Below are 27,294 nucleotides of genomic sequence, written 5' to 3'. Positions count from 1 at the left end.
TTATGACATACCTGCCAAGTTCTGGCCTGAGAAATAAGGGACTGGAGCGGAAGTAGCAGACCGGAAGTAGCGCTGCCGCCATTTTGGAACTGGATGGAGCATGCTAAGAAGTGACTTTTGATGCTGCTCTGCCCTGTTCCAAAATGGCCGTCGCACCAGAAGTCGTGCTGCAGCCATTTTGGAACTGGGCAAAGCAGCATCAAAAGTCACTTCTGAGCATGCTCCGCCCAGTTCCAAAATGGCAGCCACGCCAGAATAAACCGGGGAAAAACAGCCGGAAAAACGGGGGTTTCCCGGGGAATACGGGAGACTTGGCAGCTATGGTTTATGAACAGACTTCCTGAACCAATTACACCCATGCTTCGGGTTAAGTACGCTTCAGGCTGAGTACTCCGCGGACCCATCTGGAACTGATTAATCCACTTTCCATTACTTTCAATGGGAAAGTTCACTTCAGTTTATGAACGCTTCATATTATGAACAGACTTCTGGAACCAATTGTGTTCATAAACCAAGGTACCACTGTACGTCACTTTGTTTAGTCGTTCAGTCGTGTCCGACTCTTCGTGACCCCATGGACCAGAGCACGCCAGGCACTCCTGTCTTCCACTGCCTCCTGCAGTTTGGTCAAACTCATGTTCGTAGCTTCAAGAACACTGTCCAACCACCTCGTCCTCTGTCGTCCCCTTCTCCTTGTGCCCTCCATCTTTCCCAACATCAGGGTCTTTTCCAAGGATTCTTCTCTTCTCATGAGGTGGCCAAAGTATTGGAGCCTCAGCTTCAGGATCTGTCCTTCCAGTGAGCACTCAGGGCTGATTTCCTTCAGAATGGAGAGGTTTGATCTTCTTACAGTCCATGGGACTCTCAAGAGTCTCCTCCAGCACCATGTCACTTGGGAGCTGCTAAAACAGCAGTTTGACTTCACCCCCGGAAATCTACTCTGTTGTCTCTCAAAACAGATGCCAGCAACAATTCCACCTTTGGCATATGGTGAGCTGAGGCTGAGAGAATAACACACACACACCCCAAAAAAGGGGGATTTGTGATGATATTTGAAACGGCTCATTTCATATTAATCAGGTTCATTTCAGTTATACTGGTGCAAGAAGCAAGAAGGCGGTTGCAAACCAGCTACAAAGGGTGGTCCATTGGAAAAAGTAAGTTATACTGGGTCATAGTCATAGTCACAGTGATGCTTTTGTTGTAGAGAACGTTTTAATCTTCCCATAAAGAAGACAAGATGGGAAGCCCCCAAGAGAGTGGGGTCCTAAACTACTGTGTAACTTGTCTAGTTTATACGTAAATCCGGCACTGCATGCAATTGGAAGCGAGGGTTGCGAGCAGTTTGGGGCGCTCCAACCGCCGGGCTTGGAGCAGGCGGCGGGGAGGAGCGCGGGGAGGAGAGCCGCGGCGCGCCCTGGGCACACGCGCTGCGTGGTGACCAAGATGGTGCCCTGCGCCGCCCCTGCGCTCCTGGCTGCTGCTTCGGCCGCGCGCACCTTGCGCGCCCCGCTTCGCCCGGGCCCGCGGCTGTTGCTGTTTTCTCGCGGCTGCTGCGGCAGCGGCGCCGCACGCGCCCTCTGCGCGCCCCGTGGCGGCGACGCCGGCGGTGGCCCCAGAGAGCCCTCCGCGTCCTGGGCCTGGTACGAAGCTTTGTCGACCTCGGCGCCGGTCGCGTGGATGGAGTCGAGCCTGGTGGCGCTGCAGGCCGCGTCCGGGCTGCCCTGGTGGGCCGCTGTGTTTGCCGCCAGCGCCCTCCTGCGCACCGGCGTCACACTCCCGCTCGCCGCCCTGCAGAGCCGCGTCCTCGCCAAGGTGGGCTCTGCGCAGGGGCGCACGGAGAGGGGGTTCCTGAGCATCTGCAGAGGGCTGCCGCGCGCGTCCAGAGTAGGGGGGGGCGCGGGCTGGGTTTCCGGGAACGGAGGGGTGGAACGCGTAAAGGAAGGGAAGAAAAAGTGTAATGTACGGCCTGACTTTCCGTGGCGGGGCTGGGGAGTAGGTCGGTGTGGTCCGCGCGAAATTTAAATAAATAGCAAAGGAAGGACACAAATCCGGCAAAATATTTCGAGTCCGCTAAAGCTTTTTAAATGGTTAGGCCTGTCCATATAGCAATATTTAAAGTTATTTCAATGTGTGTTTTGTGTAAGGACCAGTTTAATATTTTTTGTCCAATTTGGAAATGTTAGGTTAGGTTAGGTCAGGCATCCCCAAACTTCGGCCCTCCAGCTGTTTTGGACTACAATTCCCATCCTCCCTGACCACTGGTCCTGTTAGCTAGGGATCATGGGAGTTGAAGGCCAAAACATCTGGAGGGCCACAGTTTGGGGGTGCCTGGGTTAGGTTAATTCGTTAAACGTTTTTCTTAAAAGTGCATATATAAAAGCTGCCGCCTTGGAAATGAGCTCTTATAATTTAATATGTTTTTGAGGGGGGAACAGTTTTCTTCCTTAAAAAAAAAAGCTTGTGCTTGCCATGTCTTAATCATGGCATGGGGGGTATCTTGGCAGTCCTTTAAGGGTGCAGAATGAAGTGTGGGAGAGAGATGCTTTTCTCTGTCAAATGAATCAGTGCTCTTGACTGCGGTGCTCCTTGCTCAGATCGTCTTCTGTACTGGAATTGGAGGTGTTGGGGGTTTTTTTTTGGCCACTCCATGTAAAATAATAATAATAATAATCTAGTATACACATAGGAAAACGTCATATATATCAGTCGGTAGAGCATGACGCTCTTAATCTCAGGGTTGTGAGTCCAAGCCCCACACTGGGCAACAGATTCCTGCATTGCTGGGGGTTGGACTAGAAGACCTCTTGGTCCCTTCCAAGTCAACAATTCTGTGATTTTATGTCTCATCATCCAGACCATTTAGCATAGCCCTTCAGCTATTGCTCATCCAGATAATTCACAACCTATATTGTCTTTAAGCACTTACTTGGCAACTTTATAACTTGCACTTCTGCATGAGGATACTACTGTTTCTAGCAAAATACTGAGCTGTACTCAGTGGTAAGGTGCATGATTGATTTATTTTCATGCACAAGGCCCCAGATTTAATCCCTGGTATGGCTGTGACGCGGGTGGCGCTGTGGTCTAAACCACAGAGCCTAGGTCTTGCTGATCAGAAGGTTGGCGGTTCGAATCCTCACGATGGGGTGAGCTCCTGTCGCTCGGTCCCAGCTCCTGCCAACCTAGCAGTTCGAAAGCATGTCAAAGTGCAAGTAGATAAATAGGTACCGCTCCGGTGGGAAGGTAAACAGAGTTTCTGTGCGCTGCTCTGGTTCGCCAGAAGCGGCTTACAAGACCACATGACCCAGAAGCTGTCTGTAGACAAGCGCTGGCTCCCTCGGCCAGTAAAGCAAGATGAGCGCCACAACCCCAGAGTCATCCGCGACTGGACTTAAAAGTCAGGAGTTCCTTTACCTTTACCTATGGCTGTGAAGAAGCCCTACCTGAAACCCCAGCCGGCCAGCATAGACAATATTGAGCTAGATAGAGCCATGGTTTGACTTGTACTTATATTGCCCACTTACTGCATTTCTATAGTGATGCTAGTAAGCCTGAGTCTATATTTTGGCAGGTAAGCAAGAGTAAACCATTAATGCTAAGGGAGAGCCCTTTGAGGGACAGTGCTTTTTTTTGGGGGGGGGGAGAGAAGGACTTAACTCGTTTATAACTTAAGCCGTCTGTTTCTTTCCAGCTAGCTGGAAAACTTGCAGCCTGAAATCCACAGCCTAGCCAAGCACCTTCGCTATGAAGTTTCCGTTTGTGCAAAACAACGGAGTTGGTCTGAAAAGGAAGCCAGGTAAGATCATTTTGAACAGCATCTCAGTTCATCCAGCTAGAATAAAATTCTGTGGCATTTAACATTTCACTTGCTCATGGCCACTGCACGCCACCTAGCAGTATACAGTGGTACGTTGGTTCTCAAACTTAATTCGTTCCGGAAGTCCGTTCCAAAACCAAGACACGCTTTCCCATAGAAAGTAATGCAAAACGGATTAATCCATTCCAGACTTTTAACAACAACCCCTAAAACAGCAATTCAACATGGATTTTACTAACGAGACCATTGATCCATAAAATGAAAGCAATAATCAATGTACTGTACTATAAAATAAATAAGACAGTAATGTAGATTATAAAAATTAAAATACTTTCCCCCCCTTACCTGCACTGATGATAGTCATTGTTTGGATGGGGGGCTTTTAGCCATTTCCGCAGTCACACAATCAATCAATCAATCAATCAGTAGCTGAACTGGGTTACACACAGTCACAAAAAACAAATTAACCAAAACCTCAAAAACAAAAATGCCAAATAAATAGCGAAAGCAAAAGTGCCAAACTTAATCCGTTCCAGAAGCCCGTTTGACTTCTGAAATGTTCGAAAACCAAGGCATGGCTTCTGATTGGTGCAGGTGCCCCGGCAACAATAGCTAACAGACACATCGGACATTCGGCTTCTGAGAAACGTTCAAAAACCAGAACACCGGCATTTTGAAACCAAGGTATTTGAGAACCAAGGTACCACTGTACTTGTAAGATTCCCATGTGAATAGTGGTTCTGTGGGGAAGATCTTCCAAGCTTGTCTGCTGGGCGCATGCTGCTTTATGGAAGCGAGGTGTGGGCAACTTACCACCTGTCAGGAATGACACCTCAATACCTCCCACATGTGTTGCACCAGAGGATTTTGGGTACCAAATGGCAGGACAGTCTCAAGCAATGATGTGCTCTCCCAAGCCCACATTCCCAGCATGTTCGCACTCCTGTCTCAGCGACGTCTATGCTGGCTTGGTCTTGTCCACAGAATGGAAGATGGCAGGATCCCCAAGGACGTGCTCTGTGGGGAGCTGGCTTCCGGCACCAGGCCAGCTGGCAGACTCTGTAACTGCATTACAAAGATGTCTGCAAGCGTGATATGAAGCCTGCCGTGTGGGAGCCCCTTGCACATGAACGCAGTCAGTCAGGTTGGGCATCAATAACAGTGACCAGAGGAGGAATGACCGCTGGGAGGAATGCAGAGAGAAGAAATGCCCTGGTTCATCTGCAGCAGCAGCACAACCAGACTCCTTCCTCTGCCCCAGCTGCAACAAAACATGCCTCTCCCTTATCGGTCTCTACAGCCACAGCAGGCGCTGTAACTCTCCAACGGTTTGACTTCATCCCCGAAGGCGCACTCCTCCATTGTCTCCCGAGACAGATGGATGCCCACCAGCATGTGGCGTATAATGCAATGCATGATTGTTCTGTTCCCTTTACTACTGCCCACTTACTACTGCATTTCTACAGTGATTCTAGTAAGCCCCTTTATAAAGTTCAGTGTAACCTCCTCTTCCCTCACTTCTGTTTCCCTCTGCCCACCCAGGTTCCATTTCAAGAAGAATCTGAAAAGGATTGTTTCCGAGTTGTACGTGCGAGATAACTGCCACCCTTTTAAGGCCAGCTTGCTCATATGGATTCAGATCCCAATGTGGGTCTTCGTTTCCATGGCTTTGCGCAACTTCAGCATGGGTAGAGCAGCTGCTGATGGTAAGGCTTTTAAACTGGTGTCGTGAAATGTTCGGAAGTCGTTCTTCAAAGAAACAGGAAAAAGGTGCTTGTAGCTTTAAAGAAGTTTCCTTTAAAGGTTGGGAGTGATGCTCTTGGCTGATCGGTTACAGCTGGGGATGGAAATAAAAAGGAGCAAGTTTCCCTGCACGGGGAAAGAGGACCCACACGTTGTGAGTTTATACTAGGCATAGGCAAACTCCAGCCCTCCAGATGTTTGGGACTACAATTCCCATCATCCCTGACCACTGGCTCTGTGAGCTAGGGATGATGGGAGTTGTAGTCCCAAACATCTGGACGGCTGGATTTTGCCTATGCCTGGTTTATACCATGGTGAAAAGATGTATGTACAGTGGTACCTCGACTTACAAAGGCGATCCGTTCCACAGCGCTCTTCATAAGTCGAAACCTTCGGATTCGAAACGTCCATTTTGCGCGTGCACGAAGTGCGTTTTTGCGCTTCGCGCAGCCTGCATGCGCCGCTTCTGCGCAGCCGCAGCCCGCGTGCGCGGTGAAGATACGAAGTCGGCAAACCCGGAAGTATTTCTGAAACCTTCAGAAGTCGAGGCATTTGGAAGTCGAGTTACCAGTGTAAATAGTTTTGTATATAGTCGAAACTAAAACGCTTGTGAACCAGCCAAGAAATAGAATAACTCTTGACTGAGCATTTTGTACAAGTCTCGTAGTCTCTTGCTGTCTGCCGCCAGGAAGAAGCTCTGCTACGAGCTGTTTAAAGCGGTTTTACAGAGGAGCCACCACACCAGCAGAAAGCGCAGTCGAAGTGGGTGGGCAGCAACCTCCAATATAAAATCTACGCTTGTTTCCCCAAACCCTATTTCTCATCCCTTGGCTTAATTGAATGCGTGTCCTTTTCCGCGCTTGGTTAGCTATTCAACAGCATGAACTGTTGAAAGGACTCCTTAGCTATGGCTGCCACCTTGACTTTCTGGGTGCAGGGATTGATCTAGTGATTGCTAATCTGAATCCCAGTAGTGATGTATGGAAGTGAGAGCTGGACCATAAAGAAGGCTGATCGCCAAAGAATGGATGCTTTTGAATTATGGTGCTGGAGGAGACTCTTGAGCAGGCACCCCCAAACTGCGGCCCTCCAGATGTTTTGGCCTACAACTCCCATGATCCCTAGCTAACAGGACCAGTGGTCAGGGATGATGGGAATTGTAGTCCAAAACATCTGGAGGGCCGAAGTTTGGGGATGCCTGCTCTTGAGAGTCCCATGGACTGCAAGAATATCAAACCTATCCATTCTGAAGGAAATCAGTCCTGAGTGCTCCCTGGAAGGACAGATCCTGAAGCTGAGGCTCCAATACTTTGGCCACCTCATGAGAAGAGAAGACTCCCTGGAAAAGACCCTGATGTTGGGAAAGATGGAGGGCACAAGGAGAAGGGGACAACAGAGGACGAGATGGTTGGACAGTGTTCTTGAAGCTACAAACATGAGTTTAACCAAACTGTGGGAGGCAGTGGAAGACAGGAGTGCCTGGCATGCTATGGTCCATGGGGTCACGAAGAGTCGGACACGACCAAACAACAACTATCTGAATCGTGGAGGAGGAGAAAGGTTACGTTCCAGAAGTTGTCACTCATTTATCCAAGATCTGCCAACAATGTTTTCTTGTCTGGATTCAGCCTTGTCTGTCCTCAACCTTATCCACTAAAGTGATGGATGTTTAAGGTAACAAAACGCGGCAACCATGTGTGTGCTTTTTCAACAGGGTTCTTAATTCAAGAGCAACTTTCCACAGGAGGTGTCCTCTGGTTTCTGGACCTCACTGTACCTGACTCAACTTGGATTCTGCCAATCGCTCTTGGGCTCCTCAATCTGCTGATAGTGGAGGTATGGAAGGGTGACTCTGGGACCACCATCAAACCACATCTGCAGCTATTTGGAAAACTTGCAATTTACTATGCAGTGGTACCTTGGTTCTCAAACTGAATCCGTTCTGGAGGTCTGTTCCAAAACCAAAGTATTCCCAAACCAAGGCGCGCTTTCCCATAGGAAGTAATGCAAAATGGCTTAATCCATTCCAGACTTATAAAAACAACCCCTAAAACAGCAATTTAACATGAATTTTACTATCTTTTTTTAAAAAAATAATTTTTATTAAGTTTTCCCAATAAACAAAAAACAACAAAAATAATAATAATTACATTCCATCTTATATTCACCCATCTCAGTTCATTTCGCTCTGCCGAGTTGTGACTTCCCTCCCTCCCGTCATTCGGCTTTATTTCTCACTCTTATCTCATAGTTCCTTTTTACAAACATGGATAGATTAAGTTCGTAGGATTTATTTCAGTCCCGCAAGTGTCCTTAAACTTCTATAATTTTTCTCCATATAGTCAATGAATTTACTCCATTCCTTCTGGAACTTTGTCTCTCCCTGGTTTCGGATCCCGCAAGTCAACTTTGCCAGTTCTGCATAATCCATCATTTTCGTCTGCCGCTCCTCAATCGTCGGTATCTCCTGTAATTTCCATTTTTGGGCTAATAAAGTCCTCGCCGCAGTTGTAGCATACATAAATAGTCTCTGATCTCCCTTTGCTATTTCCTCTCCCATTAGACCCAATAAAAAAGCTTCGGGTTTTTTGGGAAAGGTGTACTTAAACATCTTTTTCAACTCATTGTATATCATTTCCCAAAATCCTTTTACTTTCTCGCATGCCCACCACATATGATACTATTCACCATCTTTATCTTTACATTTCCAGCATGTTTTACTACTCATTCTATACATTTTAGCTAATTTTACTGGTGTTAAGTACCATCTGTACATCATTTTCATTACATTTTCTTTCAAAGCGGTACATGCAGTAAATTTCAATGTTTCATTTCATAATTTCAACCACGCGTCATATTCAATGTTATACCCAAAATCTCTTGCTATGAATTTTACTATCTAATGAGACGATTGATCCATAAAATGAAAACAATAAACAATGTACTGCAGTCACACAATCAATCAATCAATCAATAAATTGCTAGATTGGGTTCCACACAGTCACAAAAACAAAACATAAAAACCACAAAAACGCAAAATAAATAGCAAAAACGGACAGACCTCAGTGTAACACTCAAATCGGAGCATGTTTGGCTTCCGAAAAAAGTTCGCAAACTGGAACACTTCTGGGTTTGCAGTGTTTGGGTTCCAACTTCTTTGAGTACCAAGCCATTTGAGAACCAAGGTACCACTGTATTGTAAATAGAATAGCACAGCAGTTTGTCAGCAGAGACAGATAAGCAAACACTGTAATGGCATTTAATTTCTGCTTTGGAATAGCAGGGCTATACTTCTTGAAACCAAAAAACGTTCCAGTTAACTTTAGACTGTTAGATACAGTTTTTAAAGGAGGTGGGAAGCTTGATATATAAAGCAGATTGCTGGTCACACTGGGAGTTCTCGCGCTTTAAACCTGGGAAGGACTTTAAATCATAGTTCATAACTTACGTTGACCTGTACGCACCAGTTCCTGAGTTGCATATTTGCCTCGACGACGCTCCAGCTGACATTTTGTTCTCCAAATTTCTTACAAGTGAAATTTGTCTCTCCAGATTTTTGCTTTGCGAAAAACTGAACTGTCCCGGCTTCAGAGGTATACCACTAACTTCTTTCGAGGTGTCTCGGTGCTTATGATCCCAGTAGCTGCAACCGTGCCATCAGTAAGTAACCTAGAACAACAGCACTGAGTTGGGCCAAAGCTCTCTTCTTCCAGGCTCTGAGGTGGTTTGGGAAACCCATTGCGAGTGAGCCTCTAATTCTCCAGTTCGGAGCCCGGAAATGGTTTTTGTGCCGTGGCTTCATTTCAAGAAGCAACGCCACCTGTAGAATAATATGCTCCAGCAGTGTGTAGAGGCTTCTTTTCCTGTGTAGGAAAGGTCCAGGTTTAGTCCTTGGCATCCTTTAAAAGGACTAGATTGCAGATGATGTCAGGAACCTTTGCCTGAGACCCTGGAAATTTGCTGGCAATCGGGGTTGACATTAGTGAAGGACAAGTATTATCTCACCTTCCTACATCTATTTTTTAAAAAAACATTTTATTGGATTTGTAGTTTTATATTCAATCAAACCAGAACACACACACACTTTTCAGCGTTTGGGAACCAAGGTATTTGATATTTCTAAAAACCAAAGATAACATATGTCCTCTTGGGTGGTTGCGATACTTTTTCTGCATCCTGGCTTTGTTGAAAGTAATGCTTCTCTCTCTCTGGTTTCAGGCAATGGCTTTGTACTGGGTGTCCTCAAGCTTCATGGGCCTTTCGCACAACCTCCTGCTTCGTTCCCCTGCTTTCCGTAGACTTTGCCACATACCCCGGACCAAGTCTGATTCAGACACTCCTTACAAAGATATTGCTTCTGGAATCTATGCAAAGTATTTCCTAAAGTGAAATACTCTTTCAGAAGACCTGTGCTATGTTTAGATTTGGAATTGAGCTGTGCTCTGCTACAAAAGATTTATTTAATTTGGCTCCATTGCACTGATGAGAATTGTGACACTGTATTTATTTTCCTAATAAAAGAGTACTTGTCGTTATGTTGGGAGACCTAATATGTTGGCAGAGTGGGGAAATGTGTCAATCCTTCACCATTACTTATTTATTTCATCTGTACATTTTGTTCAGCTTCTAAAACAGGCACCCCCAACCTGAGGCCCTCCAGATGTTTTGGCCTACAACTCCCATGATCCCTAGCTAACAGGACCAGTGGTCAGGGGTGATGGGAATTGTAGTCAAAAAGAGCTGGAGGGCTGAAGGTTGGGGATGCCTGTTCTAAAACATTGTGCATGCTTTCAGATTGTCTTGGATTTCTGAAAGTCCCTCTTTTTGTATTAATCTGCATTTTAACAAAAGCTATACTGAAATTTGTGATTAGATGCATACTTAAGTTTGTAGCTTATTTACATACAAAGGACATATTTAAATACCTGTTTTATCACGGTGTATGCATCTCTGTGTATCCACAAAACACATCTTTGCTTTGCTTTTCCCATCTTTGAGAAAGGTGGGAGAAGGTGGCGTGTAACACAGATGATATTGCAACTCTTGGGAACACAGGAAAAGAAGGGGCGAAAAAATGGAAGTAGAGAGGCTGTCCAGGACATGATCAGAACAGGAAGAATGAACAAATATTTTTTTGGGGGGAGACATCTCTCGCAGGAAATTTATAGGGTACAGAACTTTCGCAGAAATAAAATTTATTACTGCATTTTTTTGTTCCACAAGATGCACTTTTTTTCATCCTAAAAAGTAAGAGGAAATGCCTGTGTGTCTTATGGAGCGAATGTGTGGTCCTTGGAGCCGAATTGCCCAGAGGCTAAAGGCAGATCGTGCTTTTTTAAAAAAAAGAAAGAAAGAGCCAAAGGCTAATGAGGAAATGAGGCCTTTGAAAGGAACCCGCTCAACAGCTGATTGCAAGCGATCGGGGAGGGAGATAAGAGAGCTAGTGCCCCTCCTGGCCCCTTGCCTAGGCCTCAATTGTTGTCTGCAGAGGGAGACATGTGACTGGCTGATTAGATTATCTGTCTGGAAACTCTAGAAATGGGTCCCTTTCCTAGAGAAGCTGCAGAACTGTGAGTTGAAACAGGATTTTAAAAACAGGATTTTTTCCCCTTTGCAAGGAAACTCAGCAACTTTGAAATGATTCTTAAAAATGGAACTTTCCCTCTTTGCAAAAAAGATGCACAACTCTGAGCTGACCCCCACCCCCCAAACGGGGCTTTTCCCATTTGCAAAAAAATCTGCACAACTTTGAGCTGATCCTTAAAAAAATGGAGCTTTCCCCCTTTGCAAAAGAAGCTTCCTCAAATATTTAATATGGGGGGGGGGGCAAAGGCACCTAGGCCTCTAGGAGTTGGCTGCTAGGACAATTCAAGAAAGCAAAATATTTTTTTTTCCTTGTTTTCCTCCTCTAAAAACTAGCTGCGTCCTATGGTCAGGTGCGTCCTGTGGAGCGAAAAAATGCGGTAAATCCTGCCCTGGTCTCAGCAACAGTTGCTTTATTTCCTATGAAACCCAAGCACTCAGCAAAATCTTCAGTCCCTTGAAAACGGAAGTGAAATAAAAAATCAAATACAGTCATACCTCGGAAGTCAAATGCCTTGTGAGTCAAACGTTTTGGCTCCCAAATGCCACAACCCCGGAAGTGTGTTCTGGTTTGCAAATGTTCTTTGGAACCTGAATCCGCCATGGCTTCCGATTGGCTGCAGGAGCTTCCTGCAGCCAATCAGAAGCCGCACCTTAGCTCCTGAACATTTTGGAAGTCGAACGGACAATTTTTTTCGACTTACGAATCTGCGTTCGGAACGCATTAAATTCATAAGTAGAGGTACCACTGTAATAAGACATTAAACATTAAAAAACTTCCCTATATAGGGCTGCCTTCAGGTGTCTTCTAAAGCTTGTGTTACTTATCTCCTTGACTCTGGGGGTCCCATAACTGCCAACATTTCTCTAATGAAAACAGGGACATTCTAAGGAAAAGCGGGACATGCCAGCATCAAATACCAGTAAGAAAATGGGATGGCTTCTGGAAACTGGGATTGTCCCTGGAAAATAGGGACACTTGGAGAGTCTGTTTTCCCTCACCTTCCTGGTTCCCCAGGCCTGAGGCCTGTACTAGACTTCAAAATGTTTGGGGAAGTTTTTAATGTTTGATGTTTTATTCTGTTTAATTTTCTGTTGGGAGCTGCCCAGAGTGGCTGGGGAAACCCAGCCAGATGGGCGGGGAATAAATAAATAATAATTCATGTTACAGGTAGGTAGCCGTGTTGATCTGAGTCGAAACAAATTAAAAGAATTCCTTCTGTAGCACCTTAATGACCAACTAAGTTTTTATTTTGGTATGAGCTTTCGTGTGCATGCACACTTCGTCAGATACACTGAAACAGAAGTCACCAGAACCCTTATGTATATTCAGAGGGTGGGGGTGGGAATGATGGGAATGGGTGAAGGGCTGATAGGAGTGGTTAACAGTCATTAACAGGTTCACCACTCCTATCAGCCCATCACCCATTCCCATCATCACCACCACCCTCTGAATATGTGGGGAAATGCTGTGATTCACTCTCAGGAATGGGACCAAACGGGGGATAAAAGAGTGTGCATTTTATTGTTCCCTTGTGTCACCTCTGCCTCTTTCCCCACAATATCTTGAGCTCTGCATGAAATTGATGCTAGCAGAATTTCTAGCCAAAGCGGCAGTAAAGATGGCAATAACATCTCTAAGCGGTTTAATTTGGTATAAACTAAGTGATATCCAATGGAGAGCCAATTTAAAGAAACGGTTTAAGGGTTTTCAGAACTTAGGGGGTCATCCCAGAAGCTAAATTTGGTTGCCTCTAGACAAACCAATAACAGTTCAGATTTACTGTTTAAAAAAACTACTAATTGCTGAAAACTTGGTGAAGAAACCAGATCACAGACAGAGAAGAGCAGAAAAAAGAACTGAAAATTCAGTTGAAACAAATTTCCCATTTCTGCACTTTACCAAGTTTCACACTGGGTGTTCAGCAGTTGCTAATAAAAACATGTATCCTTCATAGAAAACACTTTATTTGAAATAAATTACAGTGGGAAGGTTTTTCCCCCACTATCAAGTGCTTGGAAACCAGCCCATTTCATTTCAGGGGAATTTATTTCAATGTAAATGGGCACAATTTGGAATATTTTGATACCCTTAAGTCCCAAGTAATTTGAGAATACATTAATTTGAAAATACAGGTATTTCTAGGTGAGATCATATTTGTCCGTAGTTATGTCTAACATTGTAACTAAGATGCTAGACATGCCTTATCATTGATTTTCACAGGGATTTTAGTCTGACTGTTCTGCAAAAACCTATATTAGAAATAGATATAGATATAGCTCTATAGACTAATTGGAGGATCTTTGCCCAAATGGCACAGTAAAGCCCTTGCCCCCCCTTCTTTTGGCTGTAGCGTACCATGCATATTGATGGTGCTGTGCAAATATATTGATTGATCAACATTGATAATTCAAGAGGAACCTAAAAAAAAAGAAAGCAGGCATTTTTTCAATGTGCTGTCAAAGGCAACTGGGATGGAAGATGGCTAATGATTTATAGCAGAGACAGAATTCTGCAATAAGGAAAGTTAAGGGGAAAGAAAAAGAGTGAAATTTCAAGGCTATTTTCAAAGCCAATAAAGTATTTATTTTGTCCCTATGGACATACCAATTGGATGGTGCAATACTTTGCACAGATCAGTTATAGCAAGTAAAATGAAATGTATGTCCTTTATGAAACTTAGAACACAAGCTGATCAACGTTAAGCCTACTGTATGCTTAGCACATGCTTAATTATTTGCCATTGAAATTAATAGGGGGACTTCATATTTTACTGGTTTGGGCCATTATTAGTTACTTTGGCATTTTATGATGGAATATAGAATTTAACTCTCCTATGCGATTAGAAAAGGGTTTAAACAGCACATTCCATTTATAGGATACAAAATGTAAAAACCAAGTACGAAGAAGTAAAGAAATACCTGCACTTACACTCTAGACAAATTTATAACAATGCACCACACACCAATCCAAGCCAAAGTAATGCAGAATATTTCTAATTTTGCAGCTTTCTGTATGTGTTCTCCCCATGAGCTCAATTTCTCTGTCCCTGCTTCCCCACATTAGGACAGGGCTGAAATGCCCTATGCGGCATCCAGATATGAAAATTGGCCTATGGAGTCTTCTCTCCTGTTTTTACTTTACTCAGTAGACTGGAAGATACTACTAGGAAAATGTGCTGAACTATTTCTTTTACAGTACATACACTGTCACGAACACTGTAGGATTTTGAATTTCTCTGGTTTTCAGAACAACCATCTCCATGTTTCCACAGCAATGAGACATTCTCAATTCAGCAGGGTTTCCTTCCAGATAAGGGCACGTAGGGTTGCAGTTTGAAGTCTTTTTTTGGACCTTTAAAAGCTGTTTAATCTGCAGACATCATCAGCAAGAATAAAAGCATTATACCTCCACTCAGTTTCTGAATGTTGGGCTGCTCCTAAAGGTGTGGGGGAAGCTATTATGATGATGATGATGATGATGGCAAATCTGAGCCTGAATGCTATTTGCATTTCTGGTCTGATCAAGGTGGCCAACTAGGGGGTGTCATGAAACAATAGCAAATCCTTCACTTACTTTATTGGGGGGGGGCTTGTGAAAAAGTAGAGGGGAAACTTTTCATTGCCCCAAGCACTTGGTACCTTCACAATTTTTTTGGACAGCGGTGCCATTTGCAGCAAAATGTTTTGAACTAGTATTGCGGTCTTTCAATGGCCCTTTGTCCCCTGTGGTACACCTGAATGACGCAATATTCTGTGTTCTTGTTTGTTTATGCAGGCAGAGAAGATGCCACGCCATCGGCGTTAATTTTCCCACCCTCGCAGGAGCAACTTGAATCGGATTCAGCCACTTCAGTGTGCATGGTCAGCGGATTCTACCCGAGCAGTCTGACTGTGGTCTGGAAAGTGGACGGCACTTCTGTCAGTGAGGGCATCGAAACCAGCCCTCCAGCATCTTCTACAGACAACACCTTTAAACTAAGCAGCACTCTGACTCTCCCTACATCAGATTTCAACTCCCACCAGTTATACAGCTGTGAAGTGACACACAAAACGTTGTCCAGCCCTCTTGTGAAGAGTTTTAGGAGGTCTGAGTATAGGCCCTCCTCTAAAGCAGGTTCTTCTTTATAGTCATTTTCCTGCACCAAGTTTACCATCTCTATCAGAAATCCCCCTAGTATTATGATTGAAGGAAAGAAGTCTTACATAGGTATCTCATATTGCATGTCCTTTCTCTGCACTCTGTAACTTCTTCCATGTCCTTTTTTCCTCTTACTTATCTAACGTTAACCTTGGGGAATAATATAAAGGCATAAATAAACGCATCTTGAAAAGCACGTTGTCTCCCTCCGCTTCTTGTTTTCAAGGTCACAATCAATAGAAATCAAGCGAACTCAGATAAATTATAATACTTGATGGGGCGGGGGGTTGAGGGGAGAGGGTTGGTTGCTGCTTGCTATCCATCCTAAGGCATAAAGAATCAGCCGTAAGGAATCAATGTGGCGGTAACCGTAGGTGTGGTTGGTAAAATGTCTTAAAACTTCCACCTGCTCTGAAACGACTTTTCAAGTTCCAGCAAATATGGCTGCCTGAGGTCACTACATCCCTTTATCCAATGTACAGGGGAGAATTTGTTGGTTGGTGCCTTTGGTTGCCATGGTGCACAGTTATAGGGTACATTTACAGTACCAACCTATATCCATTTATTTCAATTAAATTCACAACACCCTGGAGCTTGCATTTTGACACGCACAAACACACATCCCTACAATGTCCAGGGTTCTCTGGAGGAGGGGGGGGTGGCTCTGAAGTCTCTTCTGCACTGTATATTTCAAGTAGTTTCATAGCTCTGCTTTCCACATAGTTTTCTGGGAAATGTGGTTTATAAGGGTGCTGAGAGTTGTCAGGAGACCCCTATTTCCTTCACAAAACTGCAGTTCTCAGAGTGGTTTGACAACCAGTCCTTCTTCCCAGTGAACTCTGGGAACAGTAGCTCTGTGAGGGGAAGAGGAATCTCCTAACAAACTTCAGAACCCTTAACAAAGGACAATTCCTTGTCTCTAATGCTGTGTCCATACTAGGGCATTAATGCTTTATGTTAAGGTTACCAGACGTCCCCGTTTCCCAGGGACAGTCCCCGGATTTACAAATCTAGTAGGAAGTTGAAAAGTGTCCCCGCAGTCATTGAAAAAAAAATCTGGTAACTTTGCTTTACTTTAGCTGCTTCTGTGTGTGTGTGTACCTTTAAATATGTATGAAATAAAACATTTGCACAAAAGAGCAGAAAAATCACCACCACCACCAGCTATGGTAATAAATAACCCAGGCAATGATTTGGAGTCACATCCTTTCCTCCCTACCTACTGTATCTGCAAAGGCAAACTTTCTTTTTAATAAAGGTGCTTTGTTCAACAGCACTTCCGCATTTCTAAAGAGCTGTTTTAGAAATAAAATAAATGAACTGCAAAACTGCCTTCAGCTACAACTGGTGGAGAAAGGCACCCTGAATTGTTTCCTTTGGGTTATTGCGGGAAACATGATGGAAAGGTTTGCATGAAATGTCTGTGAAATGTAACTGCACACTAAAACTAAAACTTAAATCTCCCACACAATGCATTGCTGTGTGTCTACCTGTGGATCAATAAAATGCTAATTTGGTGAAGAAAATGTGTGGACTGCACCTTGGATGAGGATGAGATCTTGTGGATGTCACACAAAAAACAGAGGCCCAAGCAGCTTCAAATCCACAAGGTCAATGTGGACAAGCCCTAAATGTCTCTGGCACATGTGTTTTCTCGTTGGCCTCCCTGAATGTCGCCTTGCACTTGCAGTGCCTGGTTCTGCCCCTCCCTTGTTCAGACAGAAATGAACATTTTCACCGTTAGGGAGAATACATCCTGAATTGGACAGTACTCCTCAGTATCTTTCGGCTTTCCCCCAGGGATCAGTTTCATAGCTGATATTACCCCTTTTCCATTTTAAGCACCTGCAACCTGGTTCTGTTGTTGTTTAGTCGTTTGGTCATGTCCGACTCTTCGTGACCCCATGGACCAGAGCACGCCAGGCACTCCTGTCTTCCACTGCCTCCCGCAGTTTGGTCAGACTCATGTTGGTAGCTTCGAGAACACTGTCCAACCATCTCGTCCTCTGTCGTCCCCTTCTCCTTGTGCCCTCCATCTTTCCCAGCATCAGAGTCTGTAGTTTTCATAATAGGCAGAATACATGCGGCATTTAATTAGGACCAAATGCAACGATGTTGAACTATTAACACCCATTACCCCCCATTTTGGCATTAAGCCTGTTAGTAGTAGTATTGGTATCAGTATTATTAGTATTATTCTCTGACCACTGGCCAAGCTGACTGGATCTTTGGATGTTCAGCAACACACCTGGAGCACACCAGTTTGGGGAAGGTTGTCCTAAATCTGGCTTTATCACCTGAGAGCCAGGTAGCCTCTATGGCGAGGAGCGCCTTTCTTTTTTCTTTTCTTTTTATAATATTTTTTATTAAGGTTTTCCAAAATACAAAAAGAAAAAAGAAAAAAAGCACAGAAAACAAGACAGAAAAAACATTACAAAAAAAGAATAGACAAAAAATAAAAATACAGAATCAAATTGTTAATTCCTTAATCCCTTCACATTGTCAATAGGGACCCCCTCGGGTTTCCCTCCCTGTGGTCCTTTATTGAATTTATGTTTAGCAAATTCTATATCATTTTAATCACCTTATAAATCCTATTTTTCCTCTATCATCTTACATATTAAAAATTTCCACAGCTCTTTTACACTTAATTTCTATCTTAGTAATATACTTTAGCATATTTTTTAAGATATAATTTAAAATCTTTCCACTCTTCTTCCATCGCTTCTTCTCCTGGTTACGGATTCTCCCGGTCATCTCAGCCAGTTCCATAAACTCCATCATCTTCATCTGCCAGTCGTCAATCGTTGGTAATGTTTGTAATTTCCAGTTCTTAGCAATTAACAGTCTCGCAGCCGTTGTAGCGTACATAAAAAAGGGACATTTTTCTTTAAGATATCCTTCCCTACAATGCCCACTAGAAATGCTTCTGGTTTTTTAACAAATGTGTTTTTAAACACTTTCTTAAGTTCATTACAAATCTTGTTCCAGAAGTCACTTACTAGTGGACACGTCCACCACATGTGGTAAAAGGTTCCTACTTCTTTCTTACATCTCCAACATTTATTATCATGACTGTGGTAAATCTTTGCTAATTTTACTGGTGTAAGATACCATCTGTACATCATCTTCATTAAATTTTCTTGTAATAAACTACACACAGTAAACTTTATATTCACATTCCACAATTTCTCCCATTCCTCAATCATAATATTTATGTCCCACATCCTTTGCCCACAAAATCATCACATTTTTTGTTTGTTCATCTTTTGTATGCCACTCTAGCAGTAATTTATACATTCTGGAAAGCATTTTCGACTTGGGTTCTAGCAATTCTGTTTCCAACTTTGACTTCTCTGGTTGGAAACCAACTAATTTATCAATTTTAAACGCTTCATTTATCTGATGGTATTGGAGCCAATCATTTAAATTACATTTCAGTTCCTCATAAGTTTTTAACTTAAATTGGTCTCCTTCTTGAATCAACAAATCTCTATATTTCGGCCAACTGGATTCCGTGTTTACTCTTTTGCGAACCTTGGCCTCTAACGGTGATATCCATTTAGGTGTTTTTCTTTCTAGCAAGTCTTTATACCTGGACCAAACACTATACAATGATTTTCTTATTATATGTGTTTTAAAGCCTCTGTGGGCCTTTACTTTATCATAGCATACATATGCATGCCAACCATAAACATTGTCATATCCTTCTAAATCTAAGATATCTGAATTTTCCAACAAGAACCAATCCTTCAACCAGCAAAAGGTAGCTGCTTCGTAATAAATCTTTAGGTCTGGCAGGGAGAAGCCTCCTCTTTGTTTATCATCAGTAAGTATCTTATATTTAATTCTTGGCTTTTTCCCCTGCCATATAAATTTCGACAAAACCTTTTGCCATTCTTTAAAACAATCCAACTTCTCCACTATTGGCAACGATTGAAATAAAAACAACATCTTTGGCAATACATTCATTTTAACAGTAGCTATGCGGCCCAACAGAGAGAGTTTCAAATTAGTCCAGGTTTCTAAATCCTTTTTAACATCATTCCACATTTTCACATAATTGTCCTTAAATAGATTCAAATTTTTTGCAGTCATATTAACACCAAGGTACTTTACTTTCTTAACAAAAGATAAACCAGTCGCTTCCTGTAACTTTTCTCTTTCCTTATTATCTAAATTCTTATCCAAAACTTTGGTTTTTGATTTATTCAATTTAAAACCTGCTACCTTACCGAATTCTTGAATTACTTCCAGAGCCCTTTGCACACTGGACTCTGGATCCTCTAATGTCAGGACAAGATCATCTGCAAAGGCTTTAAGTTTATATTGTTTCTTCCCTACAGTCACTCCTTTTATTTCCTCGTCCTTTCTAATCCTATCGAGCAAGACCTCCAGAACCGCTATAAAAAGCAAGGGGGAGAGGGGACACCCTTGTCTTGTACCCTTTTCAATTTTAATGTCCTCTGAGACCATATTATTAACAATTATCTTTGCTCTTTGCTCTGAATAGATCGCATTTACTCCGCTCAAAAAGTTTTGGCCCACCTCCATTTTTTCTAAATTCTTTTTTAAGAATGTCCAAGAGATATTATCAAAGGCCTTCTCTGCATCAATAAACATTAGCACGGCTTTTTTATTTATTTTCTGTTCCAGCATCTCCAAGATGTCCACCACCTTCCTAAGATTGTCCTTCATATGCCTTCCTGGCAAAAAGCCGGTTGATATTTATGTATAAAGTCTCGCAAGGCCTTTTTCAATCTAGAAGCCAGAATACTGGCAAATATTTTGTAATCCACATTCAACAAGGAGATTGGGCGATAGTTCTTCACTTGCGTTCTATCCATGTCCGGTTTAGGTATCAGTGTGATATAGGCCTCTTTCCAAGACTCGGGGGCCTCTCCTCCATTCATGATTTCATTACATAAGTCTTTCAAAGGTTGAACTATCCAGTCCTTCATTGTTTTATAATATGTAGCTGTAAGACCATCCGGTCCTGGGGTCTTACCTAATTGCATTTGTTGTATCGCTTGTTCCACTTCCTGTGTCGTTATCTGTTGTGAAAGTAGGGTTTTCTTATCTTCTGGGATTTTATGCAGACCATGTTTGTCCAAGAATTGCTCCAATTCATCTTTATCTTGTTTTTCTTGTTTGTACAATTGTTTGAAATATTTTTGAAAGCATTTTCTGATCTCCGTCGGGTGCCCCAGATGTTTTCCAGCTTGCACAAGATATGTGATGGTATTTTGCTTCTGCCTTTTTTTCAATTGCCATGCCAGTAGTTTTCCACATTTATTCGCTGATTCGAAAGATCTCTGTTTCATCCATTTAATTTTAGCTTCTATTTCTTGATTCATTAACTGGGAAAATTGTCCTTGCAATGCCTTGATCTCTTTCTGTATCTGTATATTATTGGGATTGGATCTTAATTTCTTTTCCTTTTCTTTCATTTGGTTCAAAATCTTTTCTTTCCTTGCATTGCACTCTTTTTTCTTAATTACATTTTGTTGAATCAGAAATCCTCTCATTACAGCTTTACTGGCGTCCCAAATAACTTTCTTACTTACAGGTAGGTAGCCGTGTTGGTCTGGGTCGAAGTAAAATAAAAAAAATCCTTCAGTAGCACCTTAAAGACCAACTAAGTTTTTATTTTGGTATGAGCTTTCGTGTGCATGCACACTTCTTCAGATACCTCTGAAGATACCTCTGAAGAAGTGGTATCTGAAGAAGTGTGCATGCACACGAAAGCTCATACCAAAATAAAAACTTAGTTGGTCTTTAAGGTGCTACTGAAGGATTTTTTTTATTTAACTTTCTTACTGACAGTTGTCCTTAAATTGATCTCGAAGTAATCCTTTATTGTTTTTTGTGTTTTCTTCAAGATTTTTTCATTCCTCAATAAGGCATCATTCATTCTCCATCTGTAGGTACCCTGAAGAGATGTTTTTAAATCCAAAAGTACTACATTGTGATCGGAGCATGTTCTTGGGCAAATTTCCGCATTGTTTATCCTCGGTCCCAATTCTCTTGAAATCCAGATGTAGTCGAGACGACTCCACGATTATTTAGCATTTGAGAAAAAAGTTTTGTCTTTTTCCAATGGATTTTTCAATCTCCATGTGTCAATCAAGTCAAAATTCTCTATCAATTCAAAAAATGACTTTGGGAGTCTTCCATCTTTGGATTCCTTTTGTCTTTGAGATCTATCCATTAATGTTGACACCACTCCATTCAAATCTCCCAATAAGCATAATTTGTAATCCAAATAATCCAAGAGTTTCTCATGTAATCTTTTGAAAAATTCTGATTTTCCTTCGTTTGGTGCATAAATTCCCAGAATCAAAATTTTTTCGCCTTGTGATGTAACTTCAACTGCAACATATCTTCCCTTCTCATCTTTGAATATTAATTTAGGAATTAACTTCTCTTTTGCATATATCACTACTCCTCGTTTCTTGACTTAATCCGATGAAATAAATTCCAGTCCCAATTTTTTATTTTGTAGAATTCTTCGATGCGCCTTTGTGACGTGTGTCTCCTGTAAACATATAATATCTAGTCTTTGTTTTGCCAAGACATGATACACCTGGTTCCTTTTCTGTTTTGAGTTCAATCCATTTGAATTCCACGAAAGAATCCTCAACGACATCTTAAAGTGGTACTGCAGCGCCCTCTACGTATGAATCGGAATCTAACTCAATCGGGTCATCTATTCCTGGAGTCGAGAAAGGAAGTCCCGGTCTTAGGAGCTCTCTCTCGTGCTTCTGTAGAAATTCTTTCTTCTGGTCCACTGATTTGATTTTATAATTCTTCTGTCGAAATTGAAAATTCAGACCTTCCGGAAATTCCCACTTAAAGTTGATCCCTTTTCTTTTCAAGATGCTTGCCAAATCCGAATACTGGGATCTCAGGTCCAGAAAAAAATTCGGCAAATCCTTAAAGAGAATAATCTGTATTTCTTGCACTTTCAAAGTTTTCTCGTAATGCAAGTTTAATATTCTATCTCTTTGTTCTTTGGTTTGTAATGTTATCATGCAATCACTAACAAAAATTTTGTCTTTCTTTGATCTTGCACCAAATCTGAATGCTTTAATGATTTGTTGTTCCAATTCTTCCTTTGTGAGATTCCACGTTTTTGCAAATTCTTCAATTAACTTCGCCTTCAAATCACCTTCTTCTATAAGGGGAAATCCTCTGATCCTGAGATCCGTCTCTCTCTGCTTCATCTGTAGGAAGGCAAGCGCCACCTGCGCCTGATAGGCTTGCTTCTCCAAGTCTGGGACCCTTCTCTCTTCCAGCTCTACCACTCTTTGATCGACTGCCACAACTTGTGATTTAACTTGTGATATGTCTTTGGAGATAGCTCCTAATTCTTCTCTCAGTTGCCTCACTTCCTGTGTGGTTTTATGTTGTTCCTGGATATTGCGTTCCAGTCCCTCCTTCAGAACTGGAAGTGTTGCTAGGGCTTTTAACACCTCTTCCTCAAAACCAGTAGAAAAAGATCCTTTTTTCCTTAACTTTCCACCAGAGGGCTCCTGTCCTGCTATATTTATTACACAGTACAGGAAAAATGAAAATCCCAAGGCTGCCTCTCAGTTATTTCCTATAGTCCAGATGTCCCCTTATCAAAAAGGGAAAGTCAAAACATTCAGCCTTTCAGTTACTGAGCCAGGCTCTCAAGGTCGTCATTATCAAAATGTTCCCAGCTTCAGTCAGCTATGAAACACAGTCACAAATAGGCAGTCTAATTTTGGCAATTGAAACAGTTCTTACAAGGGCAATAATGTAGCATAAAATTCCTGGCTTTTTTGGGGGGGGTTAGAAAGTTGCAGGTTTGCCTTAAACAGTCCTTTATTCCTTTGACAGGAAGGCTGCAGTCAGATCAAAGCCTGTCAAAGGGTGAACAGAAGTTGGCACTTCCGGTCCGTCGCGCCGGAGAAGAAGGACGCAGGGACTTCGCGCTCCGAAGTCCCTGGCCTCGCGGAGGGGGGGGGAGTCCGCAGAGCGAGCGGACTCCCCGTAAAAACACCGGGTAGAGAGTCCCGGTGACTCACGCGCCCAGCGGCTGCTCCGTTTTGCGGATCCCCCGCTGCCCGAGAGCTCAGTAGAGCGATCGAGAGCCAGCGGGGTGGAACCGCGGGAGCCATTTTGGGCTACATCTTACCTCCAAGAAGCGAAGCTCCGAGTCCTGACCCGGCAAGCGGCGGATTCTTCCAAAGAAAATAAAAGATTTCCATAAAGTAAGTGAAATTCTTATTTGGACTTCAAAAATATCAATTGGAAAAATAGGAGAGATTTTAAAGAAACGGAAGTCGATCTCTTCCTAATGGCAAATCGGGAGGCATTTTAAACATACTCAAGCCGAAAGAGAAAAAAGTTTCTGGGACTGTGGACCCGAGAGAAACCAACCCTTCGCAGCTCCCGAGTCCGGCACCCCTTGAGGTACAGCATTGTTAAGGGGAAGAGTGCTTTGACAGCTGTCAAACTGTTAAAAGACTGGGAGGATTTACTGCATTGCTGTGAATGGTAAAATTTGATTGAAAATGAGGTAGAATTATTCAAATTGGAATTAAGATTGGATTTGTGATGGAGTTAAAGACAAAGGAGAAGACCAGCCAAGATGGAGCCGATCGTATAACAGGAAGGAATTTTCCAGCACCCTTTGCTCCCTATCTCCTGTTTGTTTGCGGTTAAGAGAAGTATGAAAACAAAGTATTCTCGAGCCTTCCAGGAGGCTGTGCTGAACTATCTACAAACATGGGAGGACATTTACAAGGAACAGCAACATCCTAATTTATCACCAGTAGAGTCTGAAGTCCAAGTTCAGGATTTAGAGGACAATTTGGAATTTGAGACTTTTGATTTCGAGACTGTGTGTGAGGAGAAACAACCTGATGAGAATTTAGAAGGTGACTTGGACTACAAAAAATATGTTTTGGATGAAGCAAAGCATGGATTTCAAAAGGAAGAAAAGCAAGAAAATGAGAAGCAAAGGGACATGAAGATCAATGGAAATGAAGACCCTGGAGGGACCAAAATGTGGAGTGGTGTCATTGAGAGATGGGAAAGACAGGGGCAGGGGGGAAACAAAGGCCTGGAGACGGAACTGGGAAAGAACTGGTGTGGGGTGAAAATTTTAGTTAAAAGGTATTTCTTGGCTTTTGAACGACGGTTTTCGAAATCTTGGCTTGTTAAAGGAAATGCTGATCCAATTGGGGGAAAAGACATAGGGAGAGGGGAAGGAGAGTGTGTTAAAGTATATGGTTAAGATTTAGATTAGAGATATGATAGTATAAAAAAACTGTGTTTTCTGGAGGGAGTCAGAAGAATTGCTGAGGAAAGAATTTTTAGTTTAATATTAGTATCTGTGAGTTTAGATAGGTGTCTGGGTAGAGAGCTGCCTGTCCTCCTCTCTTTGCTCGGAGGCACCCAGTGGCAGGGGGTGCTCAGAGGGGAGAGGAGGGGGTGGAAGGAAACCCAGACGCAAAAACGGAACCTTTGAAATGCTGTGCCCTGCGGGTTCCTCTTGTGGCAGGAGGGGGCCTGTGGGAGGGCAGCATGAAAAAGGAGGAGGATTAAGTCAATATTATAAGAATAAGATTTTGAATTGGAATAGAAAACCCGCCATAATTAATTAGAGAAGTTAGGAAAACCAGGAGGAAGAGTATCGAGGAAGTCAAAATTATAATGTTAAGAAAATAAGAACTGGGAATTTATATTTTTTCTTTATTATTGATGTGTTGTGTGTATTTGTTTAAGTATGCTTATGAAAGAGCTGGGGGGAAACTAATCCTCAGAGCTCCTCCATCCCTGTCCTTTCAGTGGCAGGGAGGGGATGAGGGGGAGGAGGGAGGGGGGAGGCCAAACCCAACTTATAATGGACCCCTTTGATTCTCAACGCCCACGGGTACTACTGGTGGCAGAAGTGGACTGGTGGGTGGAGAGAAAATGAAGGGACAGGGTTATAATGTATGTTTTGTTTGTCTTGTTTGTATAAAACTAATAAAAATTATTTTTTTTAAAAAAGGGTGAACAGAAGTTCAAGAGTTGATTGTTCTCTGACGTCACAATAGGGTTTCTGGCTAGAGTGCACGGAGTCCTGTTCCCAGGGTTTTGAAGCTATCCTTCAATAATTTTAACTTGATATTGCAGGGTTTTTTTTAGAGACCCTGCTCTCTTTTAGTATCAAAAAGTCCAAGAAATATAAGTTACAAAGTCTTTCTTTAAACAGTTCGCTGCGGAGGCTTGTCTTTGCTCTCAGCGCTACCGCAGGGGGGGAATAAGCCCGACCTCCGTTTTAAAGGCTCTCCCGTTGGCCAAATCGCTTGAAAATCTTGCTAAACTTCAGATTTTACTCACTGTGGCCGAATCCAGCTGTTTTGGTCTTTATTTGGAAGGAAGTTGAACGCTGTTCCACCGACGGACATCGGAGCTGCTCCTCTGAAGGAAAGCGTTGTGCCTGCCGTATCCTTGCCTGCCACCTTCCCCGCTCTCGCGCCCTTATTAGGGCTCTTCGGGAGGGAAGGGAGGTCCAAAATGGATATCTGCCAGGTCACCAGGTTTTCAGGTCGCTCTACCTGAAATTTCGGGGGGCTGCACGCTCTGCAGACCCCCCCAGAAGCCTTCAAAGGATTGGGAGAAATCTCTCCCGCTGCCGCCGGCGCTCGCGTTCAACCCGGAAGTCCTGAGGAGCGCCTTTCATCAGGTTAGACTGGTGGACTAACCTATTTTAGGCAAGTGTAGCCACAGTCATCCATGCTCTGATAACTGTCAGGATTGACTACTGCACAGTGTTGTATGTGGGGCTTCCTTTGAAGACTGTTTGGGCACCGCATCTGATTTGCAACACGGCACATGGCTGCTAACTGAGACCAGTCACTGGGAAGATACCTTCCAGGTACTTGAAGATCTTCTGGTCTGTTTCTCAGCAGAGTTCAATGGGCTGGTGCTTACCTTAAAAGCCCTATGCTGTTTGGTACCTGGGAACCTGAAGGAATGGCTTCACCCTATTAGCATGCCATATCCTGAGGTATGTTTCAGAAGATCTCTTCTGAGTGCTCCTACCAAACGAAGCTAGGTTGCAGGGGGCAGGGGGCTGGCCAAAGCTTTGGTGGTGGTGGCAACCCCCAGGCAGACTCACCTGGCGCCAACAGGCTCGCATTTTTTGCTCCAGCCAAATTCCTTTTTAAAAAATTCTCCCAGGCCAGTGAGCACTCAGGGCTGATTTCCTTCAGAATGGATGGGTTTGATCTTCTGGTTTGAAGGCTTTGGCTGTTTCAAGTAAAGGCCACACTAAGGGCTTGAATATATAATATATTTTTGAATAATGTTTAATGGATTTTGTTGTACACATAGCACACTAGAACAGTAGAAAATACCCCCCCCCAAAGTACCATAATATGAAAAGCTTGTGATGAATCTCTTTTTCTTCTCCTTTTTCACCCTGCTTCTCTATTTTTACACACATGTTTATGAGATCAGGATGAAATGCAGGTGATCGAGGCTGAAAATGACATTTCAAGGGAGGAAAAATGTACATCGTCATGGAAGAAGGAGTAGCAATCAATTTTATGATTGCCAGATTCATGAAGTTAGTCAGTGATTTCTGAATTGTTTTATCATTGTTAGTGGCATATGAAATAAACAACACCTTATGGCAAAGAAAGCATCCAGTTTTTCCTTTCCTTGTAGAGCAGTGATAAGATATATAAGATACGGTTATATTCTGAAACAAACACACCCTGTGAATAATTTAAAATAATCGTGGAAGCATGAACACGGAGTTTGAAGACTTTCCCTGATCATCTGTATGGGACAAACCACCATTTCATTCTCCCCCAGCAAGGAACAAGGAACTTAAAATTGATTGATAAATGGTTCAGATTTGGATCATAAATAAACTTGGATTGCCTCTTTATTTATAATTTAAAAGGTCAGAAAACAGGAAATTAAACAGGAGCTGAAAACAATCTCTATGTAATATTTACTTTCTGGATTGACTGAACTA

At 42.9% G+C, this 27,294-nt stretch overlaps 1 protein-coding gene across 2 annotated transcripts; it reads left to right on the top strand.

Annotated features, from left to right (window-relative positions):
• The first annotated feature begins 1,445 nt into the window (after positions 1 to 1,445).
• On the top strand, positions 1,446 to 15,079 carry LOC118078259 (cytochrome c oxidase assembly protein COX18, mitochondrial). 2 transcript variants are annotated; one of them, XM_060282265.1, is made up of 6 exons: positions 1,446 to 1,815; positions 3,699 to 3,799; positions 5,363 to 5,526; positions 7,278 to 7,399; positions 9,116 to 9,223; positions 14,925 to 15,079. In XM_060282265.1, exons 1-6 carry the CDS (start codon positions 1,447 to 1,449, stop codon positions 14,952 to 14,954), a joined length of 894 nt encoding a protein of 297 aa, XP_060138248.1. In that variant the 5' UTR covers position 1,446; the 3' UTR covers positions 14,955 to 15,079. The 2 variants fall into 2 exon arrangements, with proteins under 2 accessions (XP_060138248.1, XP_034957932.2); XM_035102041.2 differs by lacking the exon at positions 14,925 to 15,079 and adding an exon at positions 9,782 to 10,098.
• The last annotated feature ends 12,215 nt before the right edge of the window (positions 15,080 to 27,294 follow it).

This window comes from Zootoca vivipara, chromosome 13, assembly GCF_963506605.1.
Source record: "Zootoca vivipara chromosome 13, rZooViv1.1, whole genome shotgun sequence".
Taxonomy (NCBI): domain Eukaryota; kingdom Metazoa; phylum Chordata; class Lepidosauria; order Squamata; family Lacertidae; genus Zootoca; species Zootoca vivipara.
The sequence above is the reverse complement of the archived record's forward strand: the minus strand, read 5'-3'. Positions and strand labels throughout refer to the sequence as shown.

Bases quoted from the DNA above. Each gene is read 5' to 3' on its own strand.
- LOC118078259 (XM_035102041.2), top strand. From the start codon at position 1,447: ATGGTGCCCTGCGCCGCCCCTGCGCTCCTGGCTGCTGCTTCGGCCGCG. The intron at 1,816-3,698 runs GTGGGCTCTGCG...CTTTCCAGCTAG, and splicing joins AGAGCCGCGTCCTCGCCAAG to CTGGAAAACTTGCAGCCTGA. The intron at 3,800-5,362 runs GTAAGATCATTT...CTGCCCACCCAG, and splicing joins TGGTCTGAAAAGGAAGCCAG to GTTCCATTTCAAGAAGAATC.